The sequence below is a fragment of the Spodoptera frugiperda genome, chromosome 23 (genome assembly GCF_023101765.2).
Source record: "Spodoptera frugiperda isolate SF20-4 chromosome 23, AGI-APGP_CSIRO_Sfru_2.0, whole genome shotgun sequence".
Lineage (NCBI taxonomy): Eukaryota > Metazoa > Arthropoda > Insecta > Lepidoptera > Noctuidae > Spodoptera > Spodoptera frugiperda.
Window position 1 is genome coordinate 7,979,541 of NC_064234.1, and position 23,549 is coordinate 8,003,089.

The window sequence follows — 23,549 nt, forward strand, 5'->3', positions numbered from 1 at the left end:
TACAACGGTGTGGACTGCGACTATAAAAAATCATAGCGCCAAATCATAACGCCTTTTAGAGAAAAGGCGTACGACGACAATGGACAAAAGCTGGCGAGTTACACTTCGTGAATAATAAAGGTTAAGGATGCCCCAATGCTCCAAAAGCTGGCGAGTTACACTTCGTGAATAATAAAGGTTAAGGATGCCCCAATGCTCCAAAAAACCAAACATTCATTATAAAGTTGCATTTTAAAAGATTACAAGATGTAAATATTAAATAACTCTCTCTTCTATAACTGATCTTTCTTATAAAAACTTGTCTTGTCTTTTTTCTATCTATAAATTTAAAATACAATAACAGTTTTTATACATTTATGTTGGCTGATTAGCTGGAATTTAGGCTATTAGGGAGAATTTGGTGCATCTATTTGTTGTTGAATTCATAATAAGGTTTTTAAAAAGATTTTGTATTAGTATTCGTTGAACAAAAAAGAAATTACTAAGTATATAATACTATTTAAAAAATAGTAACACATTTAGTCCAATTATCGTTCGTTGTGTACAAATATTAGAACAACCTGTGTTGTAAGCACCCTCTTTTTTATTGTTGTTAATTTTTTTAATTTGAACGCATCTTAAATTGTTATGATTTTATAGTTTCTGTCTGACTTTCTGTCATCTGTCTGCAACTGAGGGTGTAAACATGATTTACTTAGAAAAAGAGTGCTTTTGTACTTTTATAGTTCTTTTTACATGCTAGTGAAAATAAAAAGTATGTTTGAAACAAACAGTTAATTGTGATATTTTTTTATCTATTAAATTAACGGCGTTTATCCCAATGGCCAGTGACAACGATAAGAGTTCGAATAATCATAACTTGGATGGTTCACTTAAGAGCAACAAGAAGTTAACGAATAGTGGAAGTATTGGTAAGCGTTTTATTTTACTATTTAATTTAGTGTAAGACTTGTTTAGCACGTCTGATTCTTAAGTTTGATTACAAATAACCTCGATGGCAAAGTGCTGCCATTAGTCTAGTCTTAATTTTATTCTAATAACTTAGTAATCTCGTAATTAACGTGTAGATACTTATGAACATGTTGTTTGAATGTAATACTATATTTATTTGCTGTACTTCCTCACACAATTCCACAAGTATTTGCTTGGAAGTGTCAAAGACATGTATAAAAACTTTTGAATTTATAACAGATTGTGTTATACATCAACCTAATGATAAATGTTTTGGGAATTTAGCTTTTATTGATAATATCATTTTAAGTGCAGAATTTCAATTTTAGATCATACATACTTATATGATTTGATCTTCATAGTTTCGTTAATTTCAATTTTAAATCAGAATATGTACCTATATGATTTGATGTTTGTAGCTTCGTTAATATAGTTAGTTTCTTATTGTTTCTGCAGTCTAATTAGATACATTTTTCATTTTATATTGATTAAAAATAATAATGTGCTAATCTCTTGACTTTCCTCAAACCTTACATTCTTATTCAATTTGTATAAACAGGCAGTGTTATACATAAACACATAAAATATAATAAAATTCATCCTCATCGGCCTTAAGACATCCACTCCTGCGGCTTCCCCTTAGTCCTCCATGTAGAACAACAAGTCACCACCCGTTAATAATTGTTGTTTGTAATTGTTTGCCATGAATTTGTATTGTCAGTTAAGGTCTGAAAACTTCTAATTTTCGGCATTCAACTATGACTAATAATATCTATAACCACCGATTGTCTATCAAGCACACCCATTCCATTACAAAAGGAAGCAAAAACTTTGCTCAAATTAATTCTGAGAGCTATTCTAGCACTATGACTCTCATTTCAATATTTTATTAACTCCACTAAAATTCTTTAACACTCATGAAAATGACTCATCTTATGTAAGATACAAAAAAAAAACAAGGAAATAACTGAAATATTGTAAATCATATAGGAATGTTATAGCATTCAGTCAGTTGGAAATAGGCCAAAATAATTATTATTGCCAAAATTATGTTTTCAATGAAAAGTCACAAGAAGGAGTCATTCCGCAAACCAGAAATTATATCAATATTTGTAAGAAGAATGTTTAGTAAATATTAATTTTCCAATAGAGTTAATTAAAAGAAATCAATTACTTTTAATAAATCTTTTAACTCTTCCACAACTTCGTATCATCCAGATGAAAACGGCAAATAATAATTTTACGGTGCATTTATAAAGTGACCTATGTACAAGAATGTAATACGACTTCGTTTACGGAAAGTTATTCGGTTTTAAAAACAAAAATACCTAAGTAATGTAAATTTTATGCTTTTGAATTTTTATTCTTAGCGCTTGTGAAGTAGCTTCAAAATAATTGCTTCCATTGTTCACATAGATACGTTTTATAAAAGGTTAAGGTAAATTTTTGGGGGATACATTTTATCGTAGAAAAAATATTAAATAATATATTTTTTCATTAAAACTTTTAAAATACCTATTACAAAGTTAGTCATAATTTTATGACTCAAATATTCACAGCTGTCTTCGTAAACGTCACATCTAATGTCAATTTTTCTTACTAACTTCGACGTTTGTGGATTGTGTGTGGGACAATGACATTTCATTTTATGTAAACAAATTGTTGTTCAATTCAGTCAAGTAAATAAAATTAAATAAACTGGAAGTAAAAACTACTAATTTTCGTACCTAAAATTTTAGTTGGTACGGGTTCCTTCCTAATATGCGGGGCTTTTGTCAAAATTGATACCATCACTTTGATCACAACATGGAAATCACATTAGAAGAAAGTAATACAGAAAACATAGCACCTTTGCTACATGAATTTGTTAAACGAATTTTAAAGGAGAGTAAAACATATGATTCTATTCAAAAGGATTTTTTATTTGTTATGATTATTGTTTTGATGATAGAGAATGGCTTCTTACTAGTTAGTGAAGATAACGAGGTGATGGACCCCATGGCATCTTTCAGTGTTGTCCAACTATCCAAATGGAAATCACCCTCTGGGATATATGAAGCTACATTCATAATGTCTGGATTTAAGAATATTACACTGAAATTGATCATGAGTCCACTGGGAGCAACTGTGTTAGTGAATTTAGTAATAAATGAATTAAACTATGACACTTATTCTATTTGTATACCCATCAGTCGTTATGTGGTGTCACCTCAAGCTACGTCTATTCCAATGATATTTCGAGACTTGAAACATTTCTCAACAACTTTCAAAAATAAAACTGTGTCTGCTGTCAAAAGTAGAATATTAAGTCATCATGGTTATGCAAGTGCTAGTCTAATGGGACTGCCAGAGGAAGTACTCTTGAATATTATGATAAACCTGCCTGTGATAGACATAATTAATGTTTGTAAGGCAAACACAAGACTGAAGGTGTTACTAGAAAGTGATAGTTTGTGGTACTCCTTGTGTAAGAGAGATTTTAGAACTGATCTACCAACAGATGGTAGAAGTTGGAAGGAACTGTACAAGCAAAATTATATCACAGAACAGGACAAGAAATTAAGGAGCCGAAACCGAGGAGCTGGAAGCATGCATGACTACATGGACTATTCAGATTATGTTTCCTATATTGATAACCCACTGTGGAATGTTATTATTTAAATTAAATATGTTAATGTTGAAGCTTGTATCTGTATTAATCTGATCAAATTACAATGCAATAAAATAAAAATATTAAATTATGTGAAATAAAAATACTTTGGCTCAAATTACTGTTATAAAACTATAACCTTTGATAGATATTAAGGTGTTCATTCCTTTTTTTTTTGCTTACATTGTACATAAAAGCTTTATATATTTTGCTTAGGTGACATCGAGGACAAATCAAATCTGGGTGTGCCTCCTGTGGGAAAAGGTGGTCGACATTTGTCTATACCATTTGATACAGCAACAGCTAATGGTGATCTAAGTGAGTACATGATTTTGTCAACTTATGGTTAAAGGGTTCTACACACAGATATGGCTTGTCCGGAATAATCTGTCCTACTAATATCCCTACATACTTGAATCTGGTTCCTAATGGGCAATGTACTACAAAATGTTTGTGGAAGTAAATTGGAAGCTATCCTGCTCTTTTGGTGTAATTTCATGTTCAGTGGTTTTATTTAGATAATTTAAATGCATTAAGTGGCCTAGTAGTCTTTCACACCAATTTACTTGGCACTATAAGTTTTGGAAACAAAAATGCCTGTGGAAGACTTTGTAAGTAAATAAATACTCATAATCTGTGAGGTTCATAGCTTCTTATGAATTAAATAGGTACTGATGTGCTGTAAGTAAAACATTGTATTGATGTAAAAAAAAACGAAGTAGCAGTTTTTTTCTAAATGGTTGTTCATGATATGATGGAATTGTAATTTGTACAAGTTTAAAATATGTATCCATCCATAATCCATGAAGTACTGTTTAAGTAAAATCATTAGTTTTATTGGAATATATTTAAATTTCTTAATAGGTAAAAGAGAAGTCATAGAAATGCCTCTTTAATTTAGAAATGAAGTAGGTATAATATTTTTAATACATGTTTCAGCAATATATAATATATTTGCTTACTTAATGTAAAACATGTGTAACGAAAGAACATATTGTTTTCCGAAAGAAACAATATCAATCGGTGGTCATGGTTGTGTAAATTATACACGTAAAGATGGACATTTCATAAATACTGGGCGTTTACTACATAGAAAGAATCACGTTAACACAGTACACGTGTTTGCATGGGGGACGGAGGGCCTGCGTGGCGGCGGGCGGCGGGTGCCCGCTTAGAGAAACAGAAAGGGTGAGGGATGCGCGCGTGAGATGCGCCGCGCAGCCTCCGTTCGCTCTCTCCGTCTATGTGGCGCCGCCATCGGTGAGTTGACGTGAGTTGTGAGAGCTGGACGCCACGCTGAGAGTGCCTCGTAGATGTAGGCCCGTGTGCCGTGTTTATTGTGCTGATGGGCTGGTATAGGTGAACGGCCGTGGAGGGCCCACGGGCGCTGCGCGACCGACCGCCGTGGCGGTGCTACGGACCCATGCTTACTCACAGTCGATCCGACGGCGATTTTCCTGTGTACACTAGAGGTGAGAGTGCCCTCTCTTTTCATCAAATGATTGCCTCAGAGATTTGTTATTTGATAAGTGTATTTCTACGTATAAGGTATTTCCTCTCGGACTACTTAATTAAATGTCTACAATAATCTCTAACTAGCTAGGTAGTGGAACCTATATAATGCACTATCGTTTACTCCTGTAGATGTTGGTATCCATTAATGCCTTATAAATGATGGTCGTCGATGAACGGCGTCGGGCTGTCCTAGAGTTATGTTCTATTTAGGTAATCGATATCTATCTTAAATAGCCATATTTTCTCAATTTCCCACACATTGATTTGCATATTTGAAAATCAAAATATAATAAATAATGTGCCGTAAATTATGGTTAAATAGCGAAGTATACGTATTATGTGTAACATATGGGATAATTTTTATATTTTATGGCTCCATTGCTTGCATTAGCACGCTACATAGGTTTCTAGCATGAAAATATGGTTCGTTTATTTTCTAGGGCAATAGACATCTATTTATAAAAAGGGACTGCACGCTTAATCTAACCGAGCTCATCATCAAAAGCGACCATTATGTTTATTCAAGCTTATTTTTCACATTTTTAAAACAGCACTTCAGGTCATTTAATGTTAAATTGATTGACTAGATTGATGCCAGCGTCGATGTTGGCGACTAGAATAGGTACTGTCTTGATAATATAAAACTATGTTAATTGAGAAACTCATTCCAACTTTATAAATATAGTAATTTCTAATCAGATTGTGACAATATTGCTTCTTGCCATTACACAACACAGGAAACATTTTAATGAGTAAAATAAATACTTATATCATTTTCGGATAACCTTGTAAATAAGTTGATTGCTATTTGTTGTGAAGAAATCAACACAATCAAGCACCAATAGAAAAACATTTTGATAAGTAGATGCTATCAATTGCTATCTAATCTCAAAATTTAATGCGTGATGTCTCAGTGTTATTTGAAACTGTGTACTGCTAGGGTATCAGAGTGTTAAGATGTTAATATTTGGTGTGTGCATTGGCAGTGTGAAGCTGGGTGTTTTTTGATCGTCATGACAATATGGATGTTATAAACAAAAAAATAAAAACGCGCCACAGGCCAGTAGACGATGAGACAAGCAGTGATTCTGAAATCTTAGACGAAGTTTACTGTAAGTCACATTCTGATTTTATTAATTTTGACTATCATCGTATGTAAGAATAAAACGTTAAGTAAACGTGTCATATATTCAATCATTGTGGGAAATGCCTAGACATTACTTATTTTTCAATTATCACGCAGACATGTTGGTGATTAGCGCCATTTTCAAATGTTTTATTTTCAAAAACAGACAATATTGCTAAATAATTTATCTATTTTATACGTATAAATAACTATAACTGCTTTAGTCGTTGTTTATAGGTTTATGCCGTCGAAGTAATTTTTCCGATTACACTTAAGAGGAACTTAACTATATCTAAAATACACTATGATTGAGCTGTTCAAATCAATTTTTGCTTCTCATCAATTCTTAGTTACTACACTTGGAAGCAAAACAACGGAGCCTAGCGTTTTTATCATTTTAAAGAACCCTCTATAACTTAAAAAAATCGTTTTACAACAACATACTCTCATTTTATAAAGGTAATTAAATCGCCTTTCATATAATTTTTACCAATTAAATAAAATACTTGTATCAGTAAATATTACTTCCTTAATAAATTAAAGAACCAAAAATTATAGTGGCTCCGTTTCCTTGCTCCCATGTGTCGATATGTATTCAGTTTCTATTTTGAGTTAGTCATTTAGGTACCTACGATTGATAAGATATTAATTAGCGTAGATAAAGCAGATTAGTTATGTAAAATAAATAGATATATAATTTAATAAAGCTTTGAAAAAAAGCGGTTCGTGGTATTCTTTAAGATAATTAAGTATTAATAAAAAATAATAAACAACTAAACAGAACCAAATTAACAGTACTTAAAGCAAATTGACTTACAAATGACACTGAAAAAAGTCATTAAGTAGGCACAGACAGCTTACGTCGATGGAGAGGCCTGAAAAGTGGTTTCAAGCCTCTTAAAAGGGCGATGGTCCTGTGCACCGCATTCGTCTCCATCATAACATTAAAAGGAAGATGCAATTTTTTGGAGCAAATGGAAAAAGCCTTGACGATGTAAATAAGCTCATTTCGGTCTTATTTGCCATCTAGTCGGATGGTAGTGGATGCCGAGAAAATTTGAATATAAGCTACAAGTACCGGGAGTCATGTTTAGTTTGGATAAGAAGATTTGATGGTTCACAAGAATTGGTTGGACGCATTTAAATGAACAAGTTTACTCTACTTAAGATTTTCATACGTATCTGCTATAATGCATCGAAAAAAATAAGTTTTTCTATGGGTAGTACCCAGAGTCAACTTCTGACTGTATATTTTAATTGTGCAGTTATAAGTTGATATCAGTCATTCAATGTCCTATTGCCAAAGAGTAATCTAGTTATTAATGCGCTTTAAATGGGTAACTTGACCACTGGTGTTGGTTGGTCACGGATCGACACTTCGACAGCGAAAGTGGAAAACGAAATGGCAGTCCCAACAAATGTTATGTAAACAATGTTTGAACGAGTACAACTTCGGTCGTTGATGTTGGCTAATTTTACTATTTAGTCTATGTTAATACCCCATAACCGTGCCTCGGATAGCACGTTAAGCCGTTGATGCCAATTATCATACGAACATCTATAACAGTCGTTATAGCTAGTAAAAACTTCACAACGGGTCTTATTAAAATGTAAACGTAATAGGTTCTGAAGGGTGGATAGCTCCAAGTGAAACACTCTTCGGCATTCAATCAAATCTAGTTAAGCTTACTAAAATTGTGGTCAATTAGTTAGACGAGGAAATAGATTACCATAACCTACTGATTACTAATGATAATCTACCTCCAGCTACGCGGACAATACATTACACGTATAGTGTAGTCATACATTCTCCATTATTGCAAAAATTACGAAAGGTATAAGTATAGAACTTTTATTAAAAAAGGGCTTTCAAATTTTAAAGAGCAAACATCCATTTTTTTATGTCTAAAACCTTCTCCTAACCCTGTAAAATACTATGCTAAAACCACGTTAAAATCGGTTCAGCCAAACGCGAAATAATCGCGCACACAGATTTTAAAGTCGGTTAAAAAGGAGTTTAGGATATCTCAAAGTCAAAATCAAAGCATTTATTTCAATTAATCCTAAATTAGGCATTTTTGTAACGTCAAATCTGTTCTTCACAATTCGACTCTGCACACATTATATGACAAAGTTATATGACATGACTATAACTAGGTATCGCGTGTCTAGTTCCTATGAAATACCTCATATGAGTAGAACACATTGGTTTTTATATTGAGATCATTTGTTTTTATGTTACTCAAAAAGAGTCATTAAAGTATCACTTATTATAATTTGCTAGGATTGCAGATTCCAACAAATTGACCCTTTGCGCATCTGAGATCCACATTTCCACAATATTGGCACATTATCCGCATTACTATTTTGACGAGGCAAACGTGCTTTCTCGATTAAGGTAGCATTGGGTCATTGAGACTTTGATTGGAAAATAAGACCTGTGTTTTATTGAATCTAGAACTATAAAATATTGCATTTCTATTCATTCTCCACATTTCGCACACTCATACTTTACTGTGTGAATAAACTTTGCGGTAAAAAAAACGTTTCTTGTGAGCACAAGCGTTCAATGGTCGTGAACCAGCAGAGTAATTGAAGGGCTTTTAATCGTAAAATCAGCCAGTTAGTCATTGTTTCTATAGAGAACCAATGCTTCGTTTGCGACGAAGAATGTGCATTTTAGATGCATCAGAAAAAAACAATTGTTCAACTAAAAACATGATTAGTTCATTAAGTACTTAAGTCCATCAAAATGACTTCAGAATGTATTATGTGTTTTACAATACCAGTAATAGTTGATTCTATTTTATCTCAATTCTATCTTTATCAAAAAATATCATACATCATGTGTGGTTTTTTCAGGAATCTGTAAAGAACTACGGAATGTCTAATTTCTACCAAAAATTTCGAGTATGTTTTTAATTATCACTACTGGCTTCTGTCAGCGTCTTCACCTGTGTTCCCGCGGGATAAAATGTAGCTTATGTGTTATTCTAGACCTATTCCAAATTTCATCCTAATCCTTTCAGCCGTTTTGACGTGATTGAGTAGCAAACATACAAACAAACACAAACTCACAACCTATATATATACAGGGTGTCCCTGAAATCGACGTCCAACGGGCACTAGATGATCAGCAAGGTTCCAACTGTTATCAGAAAAATATAAAAAAATTCTAAGTCCTACAGTTTTTAAATTACAGTGACTTATGTGTTATCCACGAAAAAGTACACCCTGTGCCAGTCTTTTGATTCTTGTTGCTACAAATCTTTATTTTTTCGTCTGCAGTCTTCCTTACATTATCCTGAATAGTGCTCCAGTAATATGGAATCATAAATTCTTAGCCAACTGCTTTAGATTGGAAAACATTGTTAGTTTTAGAGGAACTAAATACTCTGAATAAAATTTTCACCTTACTTTAAGTGACTGTACTGAATAAATTATGTATGGCGCTAGTAGTGGCAAATTTCACCAAAGTTGGCGCATTTAATAAGGATTATAAAATGGTATAGCACTTTGCAAATTATTTCTTAAATTCGACACAAAAAAAGATTTTTCAACAAAACTCCGTTTCGATGAATTTATTTGAACTTACTAATATTTCTTCTAGTGTACTCAAATCATACGTTATAACCTCGTATGCACTAGACAGCACTTTGCACGCTATTTGTTATCATCATGTTGAAAATCAGCGAGGATCTCTTGTCAAACAACATTGTCTGTTTACCCGTGATTTCGCTTGCAGCATTCGTCTGCAATATTATCGCTAGACGAACTGGTGTTGTGCATCCTGAGCCATCGTACCAGGGCTTCGGCATTTTAGCTGAGCACTGGCTTTTTTGCGCAGTGTTGATTATTTTTTTTTTGCTTTACCTGCAATTCCTTGTAACGATGCAAATAACTCTTTCTCGACAAACTAAAGATAATTTGATGCTTCATCCCGCATTTGATCACAAGGCATGAATACGTAACTTAATCGGAGGATTCACCCATTTCTTTTTTTTTTTCTTTTTTTTTTTTTGATTTGGATATGACGAGTAATTGTGCGTAACGGATTATGTACACCATACCACTACCGCGTCGATATACTGTGTACATGAATCTGCCGTGTCCGTTCCTTTTGATTTTACTACACATTTGATAATGTGTTTGATGCACTATGAACATCATATTGCAATCATTCAATATTATTTAGTGAAACATGATACACAACAACAGTTCCTCTAGTAAGTCTAGTAATATTGCCGACGAATGCTACAAGCGAAATCACGGGTAAACAGACAATGTTGTTTGACAAGAGATCCTCGCTGATTTTCAAAATGATGATAACAAATCGCGTACAATGTATTGTCTAGTGCATACGAGGTTGTAACGTATGATTTCAGTACACTAGAAGAAATATTAGTAAGTTCAAATAAATTCGAAACGGAGTTTTGTTGATCTTTTTTTCTGTCGAATTTAAGAAATAATTTGCAAAGTGCTATACCATTTTATAATCCTTATTAAATGCGCCAACTTTGGTGAAATTTGCCACTACTAGCGCCATACATAATTTATTCAGTACAGCCACTTAAAGTAAGGTGAAAATTTTATTCAGAGTATTTAGTTCCTCTAAAACTAACAATGTTTTCCAATCTAAAGCAGTTGGCTAAGAATTTATGATTCCATATTACTGGAGCACTATTCAGGATAATGTAAGGAAGACTGCAGACGAAAAAATAAAGATTTGTAGCAACAAGAGTCAAAAGACTGGCACAGGGTGTACTTTTTCGTGGATAACACATAAGTCACTGTAATTTAAAAACTGTAGGACTTAGAATTTTTTTTATATTTTTCTGATAACATTTGGAACCTTGCTGATCATCTGGCCATAAGTACCAAGTTCCATACACAGACTTCAGTTAAAAATGATATAACAAGTTGGCAAGTTTTCACACACTTTGTTATAAACCTACTAAACGCAATGAGTCAAGTATATAATTTTCTATTAAAACTTGCCAAGTTATATCATTTTTAACTGAAGTCTGTGTATGGAACTTGGTACTTATTTAGATCTCACTTCTTTTATAGGCGAAGCATTCCAATATTATCGAACTTGGCAGCCTTTCACATTTATGTTTTGGGTGGGATTTCATTTATTTTTGTCAAAAAGGTTTATTTTCTTTTTTTCTTATTTTACTTTACTTTGACTAAATACAAACCTTCGTAACGAATTTTAGGTCGGTACGACCATTGGAAGATATAGATAAATGTTTTTGTTTTAGTTCCTTAGGGGTATGAATTTACACCTTCATTATTTTTAAAACCGACTCACACTTGGCCATTTTCAGATTTTTTCCTTTACCTTGACCTAAAGACCTACCTCCATGCCAAATTTCAAGTCAATACGACCATTGGAAGTGGTCTAGGTTTTTGATGAGTGAGTGAGTGAGTCAGTCAGTGAGTGTATAGTAAAAATAGCGATTTTCTGACGTCAATATCTCAAGACCTACAATAGATACATTAATGAAATTTTGTATTTTAGATAAGTAAGTAGATCTCGACAGATACTAGAAATTTCATATGCGTAGATAAAATAGATTTTGAGTTATAGGTGGGTCGAACTTGGCCCGAAATGGTTCGTGTAATATAACCCACGGCCGGTGTGTCGGTTTTTTGCTCGAACTTGGCGGACACACTGCCGTGTGTCTAGATATATATCTGAAAAAAAATTAGGTACCACATAGTAAAACTCTCGTCATTACGTAGTCGTCTAATGTTTGGATTGTAGGGAATTTTTATTTTCTATTTAATCTCCCCGAATGTTAACATTACTATTTTAATTTTTAACTGAACAGTTTTCCAGAAATAATAATTTTTTTGGTTCTTCTTCAATAAGAACTTGACAAACGGATATGCAATGTCAGCCTATGCTAACCTGCTTAATCTACCTACAAACTAGTGATGTAACGTATATTTGTATTCGCATTAGATTTTTGACATTTGGAATTTTGAACGCGAATATGAACGTTAGAAATATAAAAAAAAAATTCAATTACAAAAAGTTAATCGAGGAATAAGTATAAATTTCTTTAATATTTATTACAAAACTCATCTTTTGATTAAAATATCTTACAATATTTTTTGGTAAACAATTTACAAATGAGTACTGCAATTCGCGCATCAAATCAGTCGTCAAAATAAAGCCATAGAAATATTGGTCCAAATTCTTAAGTAGCGATAAGTAGTAATAATCGCTTACGCAGTCTGAAAAAAAATTGAGGTTCGTTACATCACTACTATAAACTCACTAAAACTGCCCTCTTTGCCCACGCACATTTTTACTCTATTCTATCCTTTAAAGTACATCCAACATCCTTGACTTGTTATTTTTTCTCTCTCGTCTGTTTACCTGTATGAAGCTTGTCAACCTTGAACTTAAAACGGCATTACCGTTGATTACTCGAGGATTTATTGTTCACAATAATTGTCTACATGTGAAACGCTTAATTAAGCTTTTAAAAATGTACTACCAAACAAAGGTATCGTATAAATTGAAGTTGTTACTATCTGCGTACAAAATAAATGATACAATACAAATAGAGCAAAACGTTCATAATTCCGGCGGGCCTGACGCCGCCTCTACATCGCGGCGCGACGTGCCGTAGTTCGCTGTAGGCCGGTTGTGTCTGTGTTGACGTGACGCGGCAGATACTCACTCGCCTCACCACGGCTATAGCTCGGAGAGGCGAGCTGAGTGCATTGCAACATGCAGGAGGGACAGAGGCAGCCGGGCCCCCACTCTGCCCCGCGTTACCGGCCGCCCGCACGCCAGTTTGCCGTTGAGCGTCTCTGGCGGCGCAGGCATTTCGCAATGAAAACGTCGTGATCGGCGTTGTTCGCGTCGGTTTCTCATCTTGTGTGTCTTTGTTTGGTGTGCATTGACAGTGTAATTGGTGTTATTACAATAGCGAAGATGTCGTCTGTACGACATGGCGACGCGTAGTTGACATGTCGCTGAGCGCGCCCGTCCAGGCGGTGCGCGGGACTAGGACCAACAGCCTCGACCAACTTGATTTTCAGGAGCGCAGGCAATTGATTGCGAGTTCTTTATCTCTTACCGATTTCTTACATGTCGGTGCAAAAGAGGTGGCAGCAGTTGCCGGTCAGTTTCCCTTCCCTTTTTGTCTCTTTACTGCCAGGCACATACTAACAATAGCTTTGCGAAATTAAAACTATGTACATGCATACTACAGCTTTGTACTTGTATACACTCTTCATCTTCATTCATGTTACATATTAAGTATGAAAATTGGTATCAATAGACTTTGATTCAGCAGGTACTCGCACTGTTTTTTTGTACAATGTTATGTATTATGAAAGTACATAGTTGTTGATGGAATCTACTGAATTACTTACCTTTAAGTTTTACTGAAGTCATTGTTAGTTAAGGTGTCTGTACTTTTTGAGGCCTAGTACTTACTGGGCTTAACAATTAACGATGTATCTACCTGCTGTTTGTGATGTGTAAAGATATACCTCTGAAGTTAGTAAAATTCTTGCATAAATAGCTATAATTATTAAACTTTAGGTACATATATAAAAATCAGGATTATGCTACATCAAGGTGTTTTAACTCGAAACAATGAATGATATTATTATTGGCATCACGCTACCTGCAGGAGTGGTTTGGGTTAGTCACGAGTCACGACAGCCCACAATGTCTGCCTATTTTCCATTAGCACTTGCGTGACATACAATGTACAGGACGTCTCGTGCTAAAATAAAAGAATTAAATAATAATTATTAAATCAAAACAGCTTAGTTTGGAAATTAAAAAAAAAACTTTGTCCTTAGTGATCTTTTCTATAAACATTGTATAGATTCAGTATACCCTGTTCTGCAACATGGTATTTAAAGACAATAATATTACCGTCTGCGTCCTGTAAGCTCAACTTTGCAAAGACAAAGTCATGTAGTGCCAACAAATATCAATTTACAATATTTATATTCGATAGTTCTGATCTGAGTCGGTACCTACCTACATAGTGCGCTATTGTTATTGGCTTATATTTCCATAAAAATAAGATTTCTCCAATAAAGAAAGCAATGCTCTCTCAAGTAATCAGTATTCTGTCGACGCAAAAGGTAAAGATCTCGGAATTAACTTAAGTTGAAACTTGAAATCATGCTCTATAGACAGGTACTAAGGTCAGTCTTAAGGTTAATATAATTGTTGTTCTAAGCTAACCCAGTTACAATTAACTTTGTCACGGACGAAATGACAAAAAGAGGAGACTCTACAATTTCGTATTTGTGTGTTTCTGCAGATAAACCGATTTCACTTTGATTTCCATTTACCTGATTCTTGTAATTGGTACGAGCATTAGAATTTTCCCAAAAAACAAACCACAGTTTGTGTCGATTCATGTTGAAACTTAGAAAGTGTTGAACAAAAATTGCGACGTTGGTATTTGAAATAAAAACCAAAAAATAAACTGACTTCAGAAATCAGTAGAAATATCAAAATGTCTCTGATGGCTGTAGCCTCGTGCGCTTCACTGCTTTAGAAGTCGATCTAACAATACGCTTAATTACACACAGATTTTGAACATCTGCAACAAACCTATCATGTTACAGATGCAACTAAAAACAATTAAGTATGGTTATTTATTTATGATATGAACAATTACAATTGTAGTCTATAAAGCTATGTGGCTTTATAGCCACATAAACTACGCAATAATTGTGCGATCACTGTGTGAAAATGTAAATTTATTCCATTTTAAACAACTTGTTTCATCGTAGATCATGCTTTTATACACTTTGAAAACAAAAGAAGCTCAACCTGATGGGAGCCTGATTTTACTCACGTTTTCTTATACTATAGGTATCTACCAGTATTTAAGTGGTGTCTATTGAAAGTGAAATCATAACACATAAGTTTCTGAGAAGTACCTAAAGTACTCATACATAGCTTACCTGACTTGTCTATACTTGCAACCGTAACTTGTAGTCCTATTACTTTAATCAAACGAGGTTCCGGCTAAACAGCCGGATACTGGTCTTGCCTTGTTTTATTACACATATTGAAAATATTAAATAATAATTATCATGCTTGCAATTTAGCAAGAAGCAAAGACTAGGAAAGGAAACATTGCTTCACAGATATTGAAAAATTTTAACCTAGATGAGAAAGCCTTGGCATAGTTGTGAGATAACTATGTATAAAAAAACCTTTATGTGACGAAAGTAAAAAATTTGGGCATTAAAATCAATAGATTTATGACGAGAATGTATGACCGCCACTGCTAGCAGGTAGACGCCTGTCCTCTACCCAGTGTCTACAATGGTTTAATTCGAACACGACGCCGCCCCTTTTTTGTATTATTTTACAGTTACTTTACGATTTGTATAACCATGTACGTCTAGATATATTTATGAGTGATTATCTCCGAAGCATTATTCACGGCTTGGTGATGTCATTGTTGCTCATGCTTTTACATCTCTTTGACAGTATGTGCGCAGTATTGCCAAACTTTACAAGCGTGACGTGTTTTGGACCAAAATTTAGTCGATTCATATTTAGACGGACAAAGAGAGGTTTAAAGGATCGTTCAGTTTTGTTACATTTACTTATGTAATTATTTATGAGACACATTTTTAAGCAGATGTCAGGTATACTGGTATCCTTTAAGAAGATAATTATAAAAGAGTATTAGAGTTTAGCCATAGTTTTAAATAAATACTCAAAAGACTTCAAACAATTTTTGAACATCATTGAGCATTTGTAGTGAACACATCACGTACTACATGGCTCTACATGGCTGCTGATTGGCTTGAGCTAATTGAAGTCGACGTTGACATTCATTACCGATGAACAACAGTAGCTATATTTTAAACTCAATTATCGGGACATTGTTGAGTATCTGCTCCATGAATTATTTGCGGTCCTGGAAGGATATTGCCTTATTTTGTCTGTGACATTTCTAATCAAAAGGTCAGAGAATATCACTGCAATGACACTTGCACGTTTATTTTAATAATAATATCTACATAAGCATTTCATTTAAGTTAAACTACAAGAACTAGCATGTTATGTCCGTACAAGTATTGACTAATGTGCCTTTGTTACCACAGGTGACACTCGAGAAGCATATTAACTATGGTATTCGTTATGCAAAGCTACTGTTGAATCATTGCAAGTGTAATTGAATGATGTTTGAACACTCCCATGTTGTCCAACGAACGTACCATAAACCATTGATTAGTAGTTATATCAATATCTTAAACTAATACAGTAATGAAGTACCTACTTGACGCTTTACCGGTTAGTATTGGAGACACGACATTTTATTTGGCTGGTACTTATAGATAATAATGTCAATAAATTATTCATGAAAACACTAATCCTTTTTGTAACATGTCCTTATAATATCCTCTGTAATGTTAGTAGCAAATAATGTTGCCTAATATACAACTACAATAAAGTACGAGTCTATCCCGTCTCGAGTGACCAACATGTGAACATAACATGGGTTAACTATGAATTAGTAAACCATTGATTAGTAGTTATATCAATGTCTTAAGCTAATACAGTAGTGAAGTACCTATTTGACGCTTTACCGATTAGTATTGGGGACACGACAATTTTATTTGGCTGGTATAGATAGTAATGTCAATAATATATTCATTAGTTGTTAATGAAATCACTAATCCTTTTTGTAGCATGTCCTTATAATATCCTCTGTAATGTTAGTAGCAAATAATGTTGCCTAATATACAACTCCAATAAAGTACGAGTCTATCCCGTCTCGAGTGACCAACATGTGAACGTAGCATGAGTTAATTATGAATTGGTAAATTGTGAGTAGCAAATGACAATAACAGCTGTCCTGTTATGGTCCAGAGGGTACAAAGAATGCGTTTCTATTTCATTTAAACATTAGGTGCACATAACGGTATGTTTTGTCATGTGGTCTAGTCCCCCCACAGTAAAAATTAAAAACATACTGTACAGGTAAATTATATAGAGGCAATCAAATGTTCATTATCGTTTTTTGCTGTATTTATTTTGCTCTCAACATAACATATACCTAAATCACTCTTCAAATATTAAACACAAGTTAGTTCTGACTTCCGTTAGCACTAGATTGTAATGCGGTTAAAACATGATTGTACATGTATCTACCTACACTACGTACATAACATTAACTTTGAGGACTATTTATATTCAGTACATTTTAATTCACAAAATATTTGTATAGAGTCGATTCCTAAATTAAATGATTGATAAAATAAGCTAAGAGCCTACTAGTACTCTTGTCATGACTGTCGAAACCAGCAATATCTATAATCTATCAAAAATGGAGTCGAGGTCTTAGAAGGTAAGGACCTCAAATCTTGTGACAAGGTGAGAAGTGAGGACGCAAGGTGCGTTGGTGGGCTCTGGCAATTGTTGTGGGCGAGTCACTTCGTCACGAACCGGTGACTCATGTTTAGCAAATTAAACGTTATTCCCATCACACCCATAACCCTTCATTTACCGTTTTCGTTTGTTCAAGCATAATGTAATTTTGTATTAATAATAAATTATCATAATCCAGCCACAGAACCATTGTAATAGTTAATCTAACGAACAGAACAATATGATAGTAGTTATCGTAGCTATCAGTTCCCATATTATGTACATATTTGAAGATCGGAATGTTTTATCTAAATAAACAGATTTTTGTTTATTCAAAATATTCCAATGAAATATTTATGAAGATGAGATTTCTGTAATGTTTTTAGTAAACTATAAATAACTTTGAAAGAAAATTATACATACAGATGTACATGTCATTTCTAGCAACGTTTTTTCAAATCTAATTGTTTTTTTTTTGGTTGCAGCATCATTAATGCCCTATTCAGTTCTATAAACTTGGTATCATTTTGTTTTTGTTTCCATGTCTACATGGTTTGTTAAATGGTAAAGAATTCAAATACGGTTTAAGTGCAAGTTTGAGGAAATCCTTCGTGAAAATTCAACATCAAACTAAATTCAACAAAATTGCTGCAAATAAATAATTGTAGTGTAGCTCTAATATTCAGTCTAAACGTGTACTAGGGATCAATGTACACAAGTACCTACTTCATTAACATATTTACAATGTAACTACAAATAAAAGCTTGTAAAAATGAGTGACAAAACTGTAAGCGCTGTACATACTGTATGTAGATAATTTGTTTTCTTTGTTGATAAGGTAATGGCAGCGTTGAAAATGAATTGTCTCTTATCTGCCGCTCGAATTCTTCGTCAAATATTTTTAGATTACACAGACACTGCCAGTGTCCTTCACCGTACTTAACCTTAAAAAAAGTATTTGAAAAAATCTGGTGAATGTTACTCGAAATTTAATTGTTGGAATGTTGGGGACATGACGAATCCAGGACGCTAGAATAAAAAAGAATATTGTCTATTCAATAACAATCATTGCGAGATGAAAAGTAAAAGTTACGTTACGACAGGTGCATGCGTATTGCATGATCTTAGAAGCCACATAAGTGAACAAGACGCATGTGCAGTTACAATGGTAAACCACTAACAACGTGTGTTGTTATTTGATTTACTCTATTCATAAGCAGTAAAAGAATAATATTGTGTTATTTTAACGTTAATAATACGCAATATGTTCTGTGTTGTAAATTGTTACTTTACTAACAGCTGCTGTTGTTGTACATAATGTGGACAAGTTGTCTTTTATAATTGTTGCAAGATTATACTTCCCAAGTGATCATCTTATTCAGTACGAGTTTTTGTGTTGTAGTTCTTGGAAAATTGAAGTTAAAGTTATTTCGACTCGGCACTACAGACGCCAGCAGCATACAAATGACTGGTTCCTATAGTTTGTTATGCATACCTTGTAAGTCCTGCCTTTCTCGTGATCACCCTATCCTGTTTCTTGATTATTCTCAGATCGAATTAAAACTACCTACCTCATGTGACATTTAAAGCCAGTAGATAGGTACGCCGTCACTTTTTCTTTCATTGTCACTTCGATCAACTCCACTTGAATTAATAAATGCAACTGTAATACAATGCTAGTAAATGTATAGATTTGTGGTCTTGGCAGGCGACGGGAAAATTTCTCTTTTGTAGGTATACTTAGTTCTCCTTGGTATTGTGTTGTGATAGGCGCGGACAGTTCATAACAATAGACTCTCGACATAATGGGGCCATTGATTGTGTGGATGTATCATGAATGTGTGAGTAGTATTTGTACCGATCTTGCTGGTACCTATTTTGTATCAAGTTTGTCTTTCAAATCGTATAGGACAAATCATACTGTTTCTCTCACGCTTTTGTTGTTCATTGACCTATGACGAGGAACTTATGGGCGTTTATTCCATCATACATCTGTTCGCAGCACTTTGTGCTTAGTCTTTACACGAATGAATGTCCTAAGTTAACAACATATCTTAACAGTTGAAATAGTCATAAGTGATTAAATGTAATTGAAATAAATACTTAGTTTTACTACCAAGTTTATTTATAAAAAAAATTGTTGTTGCAGCAAAGAAACAAAATGGTTCAGCGGTACGCACGAACAGCCTGGGGTCGGGCGCGCGCACGCCTCCGGCTGAACGGTCCAAATCCAAGTTCTCAGCTTTTGGTAGACTATTCAAGCCATGGAAGTGGAAACGGAAAAAGAAATCTGAAAAATTCGAAGCTGCTTCTAGAAGTAAGTACCTGTGCTGGGTGCACTAACAATGTGTTATCTTAGAATAAGTCAATAAGACTACATGGGGCGATAAAAGGCCATCACGATACCGGAACCGGACGTGATTCACGAAGCTGTGGAATTTAAATGCTTACTTTTTGTTTTATCTATATAAACAATAACCCTCTATTGCCGTCGTTTGTGAAATTATCTGATATTGCTGCTATCTTGAGTCGCCTCGAACCTCGGAACAACTGTGACAAACTATCTACGTACCTATGAAGGAGATCTCGTCATTGCTGACGAATCCCAGTATCAGATAACTCATTGCCTTCAATATTTTTCGTGAACTGATTAGACTTAGATAGTTACTATATTTTATTATCAATTTACGTTTGAATTACTGTTTATAAGGTTTGAATACATGTGCATTTTTACCGTTTGCAGCATTAGAGAGGAAGATATCCGTCCGAGCGAATAGAGATGAGTTGGTGCAGAAAGGTATCCTCCTACCGGAGAGCCCCGTCACGCCTGTGCCCGAAGTCGGTGAGTATTGAGAACACTAGTTCTTACTAGATAATTATACGTACAAAGTAAAAAATTTAGAGTAAATTTTGGACACGAAACCATATGGGATTTGGGATAATTAAAGTTAATACTGTTGATAAAATAATTAAATGATTAAAATTGAGGTTTTGTAGTAAATATAAAATAAACTAATACCTATTTCTCTACTGAATTTACCATTTCATTATTGAAAGTATTATTTATTTTTATGACATTCATATTCGCATGAAAAATTGCGAATGTGAATGTCACTGCTCAGTAGACCTGTCTACTCAGTAGTCCGAACTTGAAAATAGACCTGTCTACTCAAAGCTACTAAAAGCATACCTTTTGATAGCAAAATGTGAATCCAGGTGTCTATTTAGTTTGATATTATCGAAGAAGGTGCGCTTACGCATATACTACAGTTACACAGTCTTTCCTTCATATGTAGTTTTCGGATGTGGCTGGTCAGGTTTGATAATGTGTAGTAGGACGTACTGCAGAACACACATTGGTAGAGTTTTAAACCTGGAAATATTAAAAAATGGTCAATGTTAATGTTGTGGTGGCCCGAAGGTTTAAGGTGCCCGCTTCTCTCATATGATGATAATGATTATACCCAACTTATAAAATCTGATAGCGATATAAGTAATCAGAGTTAATCAAACCCGACCCAGTCTGCTATAATGCATTTAAACAAATGGTCAACTTGATTACCTAATTACTATTGAGTAAGTAGTCAACTCGGACCACATGCCTACGGCCCATTTGGGACGAGTTGCAGAAAATAAAATAAAATAATATTTTTAGTGGTCAACTCGTCCCACGTCACTAGTAAGTACAGTCAGTAGCAAAAGGGTTAGTGTGGAAATAATAAAGTTCTATTACTTTGTTGAAAACAGAAGATTTTCTAGGAACTTAATTCTATCTTTGTTATCATTTACTTCATAAGTGACCGCCATGACCATTGTTTAACAATGGTCATGGCGGCGCCACACATATTTTACTATTCTTAGTAATTTTGGTTAACACATGAATTTGTGCGATTGCAAAAAATAATTTAGGTAATAAATTATTTAACCGACACTAAAAAAGGAGGTTCTTACTTCGTCAGGATTTTTTAATACGAAATAATCTATGAACAAAACGAAAGTAAAGAAAAAAAATATTTTTAATCTTGTGTTGCTAACACTAGTCCTACGTAGTTAACACTACTTTAGATTTTTTATATAATCCAAAGTAATTGATTACCTAATTACTATTAATAGTTTACATATTTAGTAGATAAACAAATGTTATCTGTCCGTCGATTAGGTATTAGTGCGTAGGAATTTATCAGTAGGTATCAATAAATATTAATGCCTTGTAATACAGGATAATGAATATAATTATTGTCGTAAGTATGGTATCTTTTTATTAGTTTTCCTTGTCAATATTGTTGTAAGAAATTCCCACAACTAAGGAAAACCAAAAGATATAAGTGTTGTCATATTTTATAATCAATACATATAATGAACTGATATTGCGTCAGATACATAAGAGCGTTGTCTACGTGCAGGTTGTATACGGCATACAGGTCTGTAGGTCCGATGGTTTACCAAACAAAATGGTCGAATGGTCCTTTGGAATGTCTGACCTAATGTGATAACTATACATATAATTCCATTAATTATATTTCTATATTAATAACTTCCTATGCTAAAGTGCCTGTGACAAAAAAGCTACAGGATTTCCATGAAATAAATTAAAGCTATAATTACACTTAATCGTTACTAAAATATATTACATTCAAACTTTAATAATTATTGTTAAATGTAACGGTAGTTGCATTAAATAACAGTAGATAATAATTATGTTTAATTAGTCCGACATTTGGAGGCAGGTACCGTTCAAAACAGTAGAGTTCAAAATACGGAGATTTCCAAAGTAAATACTGTATAAATAATGAGATAGCATGTAATTACTGTAATACTTATATCTATGCCCGACGATATTGTGATTAGCATATCACTTAACTTCCGTGTGTTTAGGTACCTAATGTACTAATCACTTATCGTTATCATTATCGATTGATTTCCTTCAACACTGCAGTGCTGTATCACGAAGTTTCGTTCTTTCGTTCGGAATCAGACCCGTATAGTGCTAACAGCAAAAATCTAATTCAATTCGTGACCGGTTCGTTGACATTCGAATGTAGACAGCCCATTCTTGGATCATTCATGCAAGCAAGTACTTCACAATACAAATCCAATTACAAACGCGGTTCATCGAGTTGGGCCCCACAGATGAAAGATTTTTTCTATCTGCTCGTATACACAAGGTCAAATATGGGATCCAAGTTTTTAATGGACCGTTGTTGTAACAGCAGGACAATACTCCCTTGACAAAGACACATTTTTTGCTACAACCTTGTTTCCTAGAAGACATGTGTTTGTGTTGCAATATTAATAAATCATTTGTTTTAGATGAACCAGTATCTCCCCCGACGGGTGTCGAGGAGGCGCGGGGCGATGTCAGCGCTGCGCAGGCGAACCAAGACAGGCTCATGGGCATGCACGCCGCCCTGCAGGCACAGCTTGCGTCGCAGCTGCAGCAGCAACAAGCAGCGATGGCAGCAGCCGTCGCCGCCGCCGCTGCCGCGCACCACCACCATCAAAACAACAATGTCATAGGTCAGTACCGAAATACTTTTAACTCAGAAACCCTACCTCCTCATTCTGCATGGTAGCCTAGTCTACTTTCAAGACAGCCTGCCATTTTAGAAAAATAATCCTTACGCTATTTACTTAGTATCAGTTCAACGTTTTAATTCACACAAGATATGACAATTGGGACTGAACTAATTTCGGATAACATTCGGTTTATTTTGTGCACGGTATATTTTTTTTTACGTTAAAGTAACAAAGTATACAATAAAGTAATATCTTGCAAAATGTTTTGTAAACTACACGATATCAAAATCTTACAGTTCATCCGAGAAAAAACGCTACAGTGCAAGTGCATGTTCTCTAGTTTCATTTCCCATGAACGGTTGAAGTTCTTTTTAAAGGTGTTGAGTTGACTAATTCTGGTAGTT

General features: G+C 34.2%; 2 protein-coding genes across 10 annotated transcripts in view; both read left to right on the forward strand.

The window, feature by feature from the left end:
* The first annotated feature begins 653 nt into the window (after positions 1–653).
* LOC118267153 (phosphatase and actin regulator 4B) overlaps positions 654–23,549 on the forward strand; it is a 50,034-nt gene continuing 27,138 nt past the window's right edge. For 2 of the 9 annotated variants that reach the window (XM_035580963.2, XM_035580964.2), the window contains exons 1-5: positions 654–911; positions 3,818–3,919; positions 19,778–19,945; positions 20,372–20,470; positions 22,939–23,145. In XM_035580963.2, the coding sequence (XP_035436856.1) occupies positions 821–911; positions 3,818–3,919; positions 19,778–19,945; positions 20,372–20,470; positions 22,939–23,145 (667 nt within the window). In that variant the 5' untranslated portion in view covers positions 654–820. Of the gene's footprint in view, positions 912–3,817; positions 3,920–4,843; positions 5,074–6,031; positions 6,229–12,900; positions 13,387–19,777; positions 19,946–20,371; positions 20,471–22,938; positions 23,146–23,549 lie in introns of those variants that run through there. The other 7 variants (XM_035580968.2, XM_050703170.1, XM_050703171.1 and 4 more) reach the window with 6 other exon arrangements.
* On the forward strand, positions 1,852–3,719 carry LOC118267154 (uncharacterized). Its single transcript, XM_035580971.2, has one exon. The coding sequence runs from the start codon at positions 2,758–2,760 to the stop codon at positions 3,610–3,612; it is 855 nt and encodes a 284-aa protein (XP_035436864.2). The 5' UTR covers positions 1,852–2,757; the 3' UTR covers positions 3,613–3,719.